Source organism: Lampris incognitus, chromosome 8 (assembly GCF_029633865.1).
Source record: "Lampris incognitus isolate fLamInc1 chromosome 8, fLamInc1.hap2, whole genome shotgun sequence".
In the NCBI taxonomy this organism is placed as follows: Eukaryota; Metazoa; Chordata; class Actinopteri; order Lampriformes; family Lampridae; genus Lampris; species Lampris incognitus.
The window spans coordinates 59,921,905-59,932,327 of record NC_079218.1 but is presented as its reverse complement, the minus strand read 5'-3'; the positions used below and the strand labels follow the sequence as shown (position 1 = coordinate 59,932,327).

Sequence of the window (10,423 nt, the reverse complement as noted above, 5' to 3'; positions counted from 1 at the left end):
GTGCTGTGTTTACCGTGCTGAGTTTACTGTGCTGTGTTTACCGTGCTGTGTTTACCGTGCTGAGTTTACTGTGCTGTGTTTACCGTGCTGAGTTTACCGTGCTGTGTTTACTGTGCTGTGATTACCGTGCTGTGTTTACTGTGCTGTGTTTACTGTGCTGTGTTTACCGTGCTGTGTTTACTGTGCTGTGTTTACTGTGCTGTGTTTACCGTGCTGTGTTTACCGTGCTGTGTTTACTGTGCTGTGTTTACTGTGCTGTGTTTACTGTGCTGTGTTTACTGTGCTGTGTTTACTGTGCTGTGATTACTGTGCTGTGTTTACCGTGCTGTGTTTACCGTGCTGTGTTTACCGTGCTGAGTTTACCGTGCTGAGTTTACCGTGCTGAGTTTACTGTGCTGTGTTTACCGTGCTGAGTTTACTGTGCTGTGTTTACCGTGCTGAGTTTACCGTGCTGAGTTTACCGTGCTGAGTTTACCGTGCTGAGTTTACTGTGCTGTGTTTACCGTGCTGAGTTTACTGTGCTGTGTTTACCGTGCTGAGTTTACTGTGCTGTGTTTACCGTGCTGAGTTTACCGTGCTGAGTTTACTGTGCTGTGTTTACCGTGCTGTGTTTACCGTGCTGTGTTTACTGTGCTGTGTTTACCGTGCTGAGTTTACCGTGCTGTGTTTACCGTGCTGTGTTTACCGTGCTGTGTTTACCGTGCTGTGTTTACTGTGCTGTGTTTACCGTGCTGTGATTACTGTGCTGTGTTTACTGTGCTGTGTTTACTGTGCTGTGATTACCGTGCTGTGTTTACCGTGCTGTGTTTACCGTGCTGAGTTTACCGTGCTGAGTTTACCGTGCTGAGTTTACCGTGCTGTGTTTACCGTGCTGTGTTTACCGTGCTGTGTTTACCGTGCTGTGTTTACTGTGCTGTGTTTACCGTGCTGAGTTTACCGTGCTGAGTTTACCGTGCTGAGTTTACCGTGCTGAGTTTACCGAGCTGTGTTTACCGAGCTGAGTTTACCGTGCTGTGTTTACCGTGCTGAGTTTACCGAGCTGTGTTTACCGAGCTGAGTTTACCGTGCTGTGTTTACCGTGCTGAGTTTACCGAGCTGTGTTTACCGAGCTGAGTTTACCGTGCTGAGTTTACCGTGCTGTGTTTACCGAGCTGAGTTTACCGTGCTGAGTTTACCGTGCTGCACTTACTGTGTTGAGTTTACCGTGCTGCACTTACCGTGCTGAGTTTACCGTGCTGAGTTTACCGTGCTGTGTTTACCGTGCTGTGATTACCGTGCTGTGATTACCGTGCCTTGCTTACCGTGCTGTGATTACCGTGCCTTGCTTACCGTGCTGTGATTACCGTGCTGTGATTACCGTGCCTTGCTTACCGTGCTGTGTTTACCGTGCTGTGTTTACCGTGCCTTGCTTACCGTGCTGTGTTTACTGTGCTGTGTTTACCGTGCTGTGTTTACCGTGCTGTGATTACCGTGCTGTGTTTACCGTGCCGCGCTTACTGTGCAGCATTCACCATGCTGCGTTTACCGTGCTGCGTTCACCGTGCTGCGTTTACCGTTCCAGGCTTACCTTGCAGCGCTCACTGTGCTGTGATTACCGTGCCTTGCTTACCGTGCCGTGCTTACCGTGCTGTGTTTACCGTGCCGCGCTTACTGTGCAGCGTTCACCATGCTGCGTTTACCGTGCTGCGTTCACCGTGCTGCGTTTACCGTGCCGCGCTTACTGTGCTGTGATTACCGTGCAGCGCTCACTGTGCCGCGCTTACCGTGCCACGCATGTGCAAAACGTCAAAAATGACACCGGCTTACACCACACTCCTGACCCATACCTTTCAACAATGAGATATGTCCATGCTTTAAGCTCTTTGTGGACCATAGCTTTTTTTCCCTGAAAATTTTCTGGTTGTTTCTCAGTTGAATGTCATAGGTTGAAATTTCACAATCAGGGTGGACAATGTTCTGACATGGTTCATCTTGGTTTCATTTTTATACATCACAAGAAACTGCCATGTTAACAGGGTTGTGTACACTTTATATCCACTGCGTGTCTGAGCAGATGTGTGTGTGTGTGTGTGTGTGTGGGTCTGGGTGTACGTACGTTTGTCGCTGAAGTCGTCCACCAGGATGATCTCTGCGATGAGCTCCGGCGGTGAGCGGTTCAGAATGCTGTGGACCGTCCTCAGTAGAGACGACCAGCCCTCGTTATGGAAGGGAATAATGATGCTCGTGTTGGGCAGCTTCTCAGCGTACAACTTCTGTTTACAGCTACACACACACACACACACACACACACACACACAACAGTGAATAAATGAAGACCTATTCTGACAGTGTGGCTTTTACAGCATAATGAGACACAGCTTTCAGTCTGACTTGGGTCATCCTCTGCAAAACAAATGGCTGTGGAAGAAATAATGGAGCAGAAAGACTGGAGCATATGTGTTGTGGTTAAATCTCAGCGGTTAGTCACATAGATCAACTGAAAGTACTGCAAAACTGTTAACTAAATTAATGGCCCAATCCCACCCCCCTCCCCCAGCCCTACTGTAACCGAGCAGATTCCCGCCCGCTGCGGGATTCGATCCGCAGTGGTACTGCACCACGAGGCGACGTCGCTAACCGCTCGACTAAAGGGGGCAGACCCCCTGGCGCTCAGCCAGTGAGTCTTTTTATAGGTTATGCTACCATTAGCCCCTACCCCTCCGTTTGGTGTGCGGTGGTGAATGGTAGGTGTCCCGTTTGTTTTGGGGATCAAGCGGTGGTAGTCATCTAGCCCTCCAAATGACCCCTCAAACGGAGCGTTTTCACATGCACACTCCAAACGAATTGGTAGAAATAGACTCCCAGAATGCTTTGCAAACTGAGGCAGTGTAAGAGGGAAGATCGCTACAGGTGCAGGGAAAGAAGTCCATAAATGTGTATATGTTTACAAATAATCATGCAACACTTTAAAATCCATTAGAATATCTTAGTTCATGTAGATGCAAAGGCATGTGCAGTCGGATGGTTAAAACAAGTATTTCAGAAAAAAACACTATCCACGATGTCTGTAGAATTTGGTGTAAACAATGATTTGTGAGTGACAGTGAACTTATGTTCATGCCCCGTGTATGAAGCTTGAAAAATGATCCAGCAGCAAATGTTCTGCACTTCCTGCTCATCTGATACCAGTGCAGGGCAGAAACTTCCATGGGAAGGACGACACTGAAGTAGTGGATGTGTAAACAAGCTTCCTGTCTACTGCTAACAGATTAATGTCTTGTTCTGTCCTGCAAACTTGGTCAGATTTGTCCCTAGAGGAGTTGATAATGGTAGCAAGACACAGGCTCCAATATAAAATGCGTAGTATCATGACGTTATAACCACGGCCTGAGCAGCAGGTGTAAGGATGATGGTGATGACGTAACGAGCGGCTGGCGTCCCATTTCCCAGGTAAAGATTTCAAACCCTAACCATTTTAGCGCCGTTTTGAAGGGGCCACTACCCAGTAGAGGGCGCTCCACAACTAGGGGTAGGGCCGGTTGGGGGAAAATTGGGATTAGGCCAAATTTCATGGGCCCGGGGAGGGAATTGGGATTCACTTGACAGAACTGATCGCAGCAAGACGAGCTGATATAAGACCGCCTTAAAGCACGAATGGTGGAAAGAAACCCCACCTGAAGCTTTTGTTTTGTAGGACCCAGAATCTATCCGTCTGTCGGTCTATCTATCTATCTATCTATCTATCTATCTATCTATCTATCTATCTATCTATCTATCTATCTATCTATCTATCTATCTATCTATCTATCTATCCGTCTGTCCATCCGTCTATCTATCTATCTATCTATCTATCTATCTATCTATCTATCTATCTATCTATCTATCTATCTATCTATCTATCTATCTATCTATCTATCTATCTATCTATCTATCTATCTATCTATCTATCTATCTATCCGTCTGTCCATCCGTCTATCTATCTATCCGTCTGTCCATCCGTCTATCTATCTATCCGTCCGTCTATCTATCTATCCATCTGTCCGTCCGTCTATCTATCTATCCGTCTGTCCGTCCGTCTGTCTATCTATCTATCGATCATTCAATCACCGCTCCAGGTATCTTTCTAAACCTCACTCTGGTTAACCTGCATACAGATCTTTACACAGTGGTGGAGACGTCCATCTGAGAAAGAGAAAGATGTGCAGATGGGACAAAGTTGCACATTAAAATCTGCATTTGGTGTTACTGGAGGTCCGTTCAGCTTGTTCTGCTTCACTGAGGAGCTGCAGGAACACCGGCAGTACCTACAATGCACAGCAGCCAGAGATTTTTATGTTTACACAGAAACCGGTGGGTCCAAAAACCAGTTTGGAACCCTTTTCCCTTTTATTTGGCTTTTTTATTGATGTAATCTTGATATTTCATATGTTAAGAATGCCATATTGGCTGCCTTCTCCCGCTGGCATTTTCATAGCAACATCCATTCAACGTATCGGCGTTCCGCAGGTGCTCTTCCATATGCTGTTTACTTCTCAGTGGTGCCAGTGGGTCTGCCGTTCCACCAAGTACCCAAACCAAACGTCATGGATTCCAAGAAGAAACGTGTTCAGTCTGACGACGACAACGACGAAGAAGAAGAAGAAGAAGAAGAAGAAGAAGAGGTGTCTGAGTAGCGTAGCGGTCTATTCCATTGCCTACTAACATGGAGATCACCGGTTCGAATCCCCGTGTTGCCTCCGGCTTGGTCGGCCGTCCCTACAGACACACTTGGCTTGTCTGCAGGAGGGAAGCCGGATGTGAGTATGTGTCCTGGTTGCTGCACCAGCGCCTCCTCTGGTTGGTTGGGGCGCCTGTTTGGGGGGGGGGGGGACTGGGGGGGAATAGCGTGATCCTCCCACGTGCTACGCCCCCCTGGTGAAACTCCTCACTGTCAGGTGAAAAGAAGCGGCTGGTGACTCCACCTGTATGGGAGGAGGCATGTGGTAGTCTGCAGCCCTCCCTGGATCAGCAGAGGGGGTGGAGCAGAGACCGGGACGGCTCAGGAGACTGGGGTAACTGGTCAAGTACAATTTGGAGAAAAGGGGAGGGGGTCCAAAAAAAAAGAAAAAGAAGAAGATGAAGAAGAAGAAGTAGCTTGTGTGTCGAATGCAAAGCAGCAAGTGATAGACACTTATTACAAAGCTAAACATGTGTGTAATGACATGTTGTGTAGTATATTAGGTGTAATTAAAAGTGTAACGGGGACTGACACGTTGTGTAGTATATTAGGTGTAATTAAAAGTGTGACGGGGACTGACACGTTGTGTAGTATATTAGGTGTAATTAAAAGTGTGACGGGGACTGACACGTTGTGTAGTATATTAGGTGTAATTAAAAGTGTGACGGGGACTGACACGTTGTGTAGTACATTAGGTGTAATTAAAAGTGTGACGGGGACTGTCACGTTGTGTAGTATATTAGGTGTAATTAAAAGTGTGACGGGGACTGACACGTTGTGTAGCATATCAGGTGTAATTAAAAGTGTGACGGGGACTGACACGTTGTGTAGTATATTAGGTGTAATTAAAAGTGTAACGGGGACTGACACGTTGTGTAGTATATTAGGTGTAATTAAAAGTGTGACGGGGACTGACACGTTGTGTAGTATATTAGGTGTAATTAAAAGTGTGACGGGGACTGACACGTTGTGTAGTATATTAGGTGTAATTAAAAGTGTGACGGGGACTGACACGTTGTGTAGCATATTAGGTGTAATTAAAAGTGTAACGGGGACTGACACGTTGTGTAGCATATTAGGTGTAATTAAAAGTGTGACGGGGACTGACACGTTGTGTAGCATATTAGGTGTAATTAAAAGTGTGACGGGGACTGACACGTTGTGTAGCATATCAGGTGTAATTAAAAGTGTGACGGGGACTGACACGTTGTGTAGTATATCAGGTGTAATTAAAAGTGTGACGGGGACTGACACGTTGTGTAGTATATTAGGTGTAATTAAAAGTGTAACGGGGACTGACACGTTGTGTAGTATATTAGGTGTAATTAAAAGTGTAACGGGGACTGACACGTTGTGTAGTACATTAGGTGTAATTAAAAGTGTAACGGGGACTGACACTTTGTGTAGTATATTAGGTGTAATTAAAAGTGTAACGGGGACTGACAAGTTGTGTAGTATATTAGGTGTAATTAAAAGTGTAACGGGGACTGACAAGTTGTGTAGTATATTAGGTGTAATTAAAAGTGTAACGGGGACTGACAAGTTGTGTAGTATATTAGGTGTAATTAAAAGTGTAACGGGGACTGACACGTTGTGTAGCATATTAGGTGTAATTAAAAGTGTAACGGGGACTGACACGTTGTGTAGTATATCAGGTGTAATTAAAAGTGTGACGGGGACTGACACGTTGTGTAGTATATCAGGTGTAATTAAAAGTGTGACGGGGACTGACACGTTGTGTAGTGTCAGATGACAACGCAGTGCATGCTACCACTGGATTATCTTGCCAGTGTCACACCACAATATGCGACAGCGTCCTGCACATTAACGCTTTCAGTAGGATCAAGTCTATTCCATATGAAACACTAGGCTTTGCATATGAAAACAAACTACAGTCACCACCAGATGTCGCCAAATCTGACAGAGCCGACATAATTAAAGATAACCACTTCAATTAATAATTACTTCACAGGCAAATGACGAACAGCAAGTTAGGCTGCCTCTGTTACTGCTACTGGCCCATGTGACTCTAGTGGGGATCAGAGGAATATGTGTCTCTCTCTCGCACTTTGTGTGTGTGTGTGTGTGTGTGTGTGTACATACACACAGGGTGTTGTGATGCATCTAGTGCAGCAGTGTGTAGTTGGAGGGAAGGTGCATGTGTTCTTCCAACCTGCTTGTGTCCCTCCTGCCCTTAGCTTGCTGCCGCTGGCTAGCCTCTGTGGCGAATAGGGAAGCGTCCTAGCGTGTAAGCCTTCCCTTGCCAGTACATAGCCTCTCCTTCACCAAGACTCCTGCCAGGCCTCCTCCCCATGGCCACACGTGGTAACTGGGGTCTTGTGGCCCCAGGCTAACTTGGCAGGGGATCTCGGAGCAGAAGTGGGCCCCAGAGATATGGTGTGCAGGCCCTGGCACCTATCAACCACTTTCCCGCTGCCTTGTGGGTGAGTCTGGAAGACATAAGGCTAAGGGAGCTTACCCCAACAGAAAAGCAAGCTGTGGCGGCACGCTTCGAGGCGGTTTCCGAATAACTGGATTTCCGGCAGCCCCCTGCAGTTGTGTGGAGGTGCCGGTCGTCTAGGGATCCCCCTTGCCATGGGAACCATCTCCTCTACAATCAAGTCATGTGGCGTTGGGAGAGGCGCCCCACCCCCCATGCCACTTTAAAAACCATCTCTGCTGCGCAGGTATCTTCTGCTATCTGAGTCCTCAAAGGACCCACAAATAGAAGAAGATGGTCATCATCGGGCACGATGGACAACCAGCAAGCAAGCAAGTGTGTGTGGTGTGTGTGGACTCACTTCAGGTGTCTGATATCGGGGAGGGAGCGGTTGAGGGAGATCCGGTCACTGACGTAGATGTTGAAGCCATTCTCTCTGTAGGCCTGGTCCACCCGGTCTGCATCCGACAGGGGAAACGCCTTACCCTGCTCACCATTCCCTACAGGAGTGCAGGCACACACACACACACACACACACACACACACACACACACACACACACACACACACACACACACACACACACACACACACAATCTTAGTAATACACTTTAACAGTAAATCATAAAGCAAACATCATAAATGTCACCCAGGAACACACAACTTAATAAACAGATAACCATTAACCATTAACCCACTCATTCAACACCAAATTAATTAGCACGCACAATAAACACCCACAACCACATTCACATACACACATACACACTCATGGTGTGGCGTCTCCATGGTTTCATCAGGCAGTAATTATTTGTTTATCTTTGAAATGGATGAATTCTAATTAAAACCTCTACTCGTTTAATGTGTGAACAGAGACTAATCCCCCTCATCAGAGCAGACTGCAGGCTGAGTCCTGCTCCTGCAGCTTATCTGATGCATGGTCCTGCAGCACATTAGCTGCATGCTCATGCAGCTGATAAACTCCATGGTGCTGCAGCTGATTAACTCCATGATCCTGCAGCACATAAGCTGCATGGTCCTGCAGCACATAAGCTGCATGGTTCTACAACACATAAGCTGTATGGTCCTGCAGCAGATAAGCTGCATGGTCCTGCAGCAGATAAGCTGCATGGTCCTGCAGCAGATAAGCTGCATGGTCCTGCAGCACATGAGCTGTATGCTCCTACAGCACATAAGCTGCATGGTCCTACAGCACATATGATGCATGGCCCTGCAGCAGATAAACTGCGTGGACCTGCAGCAGATAAACTGCATGGTCCTGCTGCACATAAGCTTCATGGTCCTGCTGCACATAAGCTGCATGGTCCTGCAGCACATAAGCTGCATGAATCTGCAGCAGATAAACTGCATGGTCCTGCAGCAGATAAGCTGCATGATTCTGCAGCATATAAACTGCATGGTCCTGCAGCAGATAAACTGCATGGTCCTGCAGCAGATAAACTGCATGGTCCTGCAGCAGATAAACTGCATGGTCCTGCAGCAGATAAACTGCATGGCCCTGCAGTAGATAAGCTGCATGGTCCTGCAGCACATAAGCTGCATGGTTCTGCAACACATAAGCTGCATGAATCTGCAGCAGATAAACTGCATGGTCCTGCAGCAGATAAACTGCATGGTCCTGCAGCAGATAAACTGCATGGTCCTGCAGCAGATAAACTGCATGGCCCTGCAGTAGATAAGCTGCATGGTCCTGCAGCACATAAGCTGCATGGTTCTGCAACACATAAGCTGCATGAATCTGCAGCAGATAAACTGCATGGTCCTGCAGCAGATAAACTGCATGGTCCTGCAACAGATAAGCTGCATGGTCCTGCAGCAGATAAACTATATGATCCTGCAGCAGATAAACTGCATGGCCCTGCAGCAGATAAACTATATGAGCCTGCAGCAGATAAACTGCATGGTCCTGCAGCAGATAAACTGCATGGTCCTGCAGCAGATAAACTGCATGGTCCTGCAGCAGATAAACTGCATGGTCCTGCAGCAGATAAACTGCATGGTCCTGCAGCAGATAAACTGCATGGCCCTGCAGCAGATAAACTATATGAGCCTGCAGCAGATAAACTGCATGGTCCTGCAGAAGAAAACCTGTATGGTCCTGCAGCACATAAGCCGCTTTCATGTGAGCACACAGCTGTGTTCACATGTTTTCTAGTGACACAGGGAGACCAACACCAACAGCTGTGTGTGTGCGTGCGTGTGTGTGTGTGTGCATGTGGTTTTTGTTTTTTGTGTGTGGTGTGTGCATGTGTGAGGATGTGGACCAACCAGAACGTGTGGCATCTCTCTTGATTGCTTCATAGTCGTGCCAGTCTAGCCTCCGCACGCCGGTGTGGCCCTGCTGGACGTCCTTCCCGATGCGGTTCATCCCCTGTCACAGACACACACGGCAGCACAGACAGAGACAGAGTCAGGATGCTGTCACACCAGTGCAACATCAACAGGACACACACACACACACACACACACACACACACGGAGGCGGTTTGGAGACCAGTCTGGCACCACGCAGCTCTTGGTACCGGAGGAAAGGTTTTGGGATTCTGGGAACAAATATTTGGTATTTTTTTGATAATAATGAAATGGTGAGTTGGTGAACTAATTAGTCCAGCGGTTGACTGGAGGTCCATTACGCCCAGCAGCTGTGATGAGATGGCGAGGACCTGACAGGGAAGGTGATGATAGAAAGCTGCAGTACCACAGGTCCCCGAGGACCCGAGGACAACCAGTGGATTAGTCGATGACAATCCAGTGTAGTTTTTTTCCACAAGTAAAGGATAATCCACGATGACATGGTCTTCGACTGAAAACACTGTGTAGGTCCTTACTGTTCAATAGAAGACCATCACTACACAGCTGTACCTTATGAAGCAAGTCAGAACTCTGACAACAATAATGATTTATAATACCTAGACCGGTCTTCTGTCTGTAGATCTAGCCTGCTTCATGAAGAGCATTCAATTGGAAGGAACCCACCACAGGCTTTAGCTGACCAATCAGAACCCACCGCAGGCTTTAACTGACCAATCAGAATCCACCGCAGGCTTTAACTGACCAACCAGAACCCACTGCAGGCTTTAACTGACCAACCAGAACCCACCGCAGGCTTTAACAGACCAATCAGAACCCACCGCAGGCTTTAACTGACCAATGAGAATCCACCGCAGGCTTTAACTGACCAATCAGAACCCACCGCAGGCTTTAACTGACTAATCAGAACCCACCACAGGCTTTAACTGACCAACCACAACCCACCACAGGCTTTA

The 10,423-nt window shown here is 47.4% G+C and overlaps 1 protein-coding gene across 1 annotated transcript in view; it reads right to left on the bottom strand.

Annotated features, from left to right (window-relative positions):
* The window catches only part of LOC130116462 (polypeptide N-acetylgalactosaminyltransferase 10-like), a 105,445-nt gene extending 95,920 nt beyond the window's left edge, over window positions 1-9,525 (bottom strand). Inside the window, exons 1-3 of the mRNA XM_056284368.1 lie at window positions 9,426-9,525; window positions 7,498-7,636; window positions 2,096-2,262 (exon numbers count right to left, since the gene is read on the bottom strand). Of these exons, the coding sequence (XP_056140343.1) occupies window positions 2,096-2,262; window positions 7,498-7,636; window positions 9,426-9,525 (406 nt within the window). The remainder of the gene's footprint in view (window positions 1-2,095; window positions 2,263-7,497; window positions 7,637-9,425) is intronic.
* Window positions 9,526-10,423: the final 898 nt, after the last annotated feature.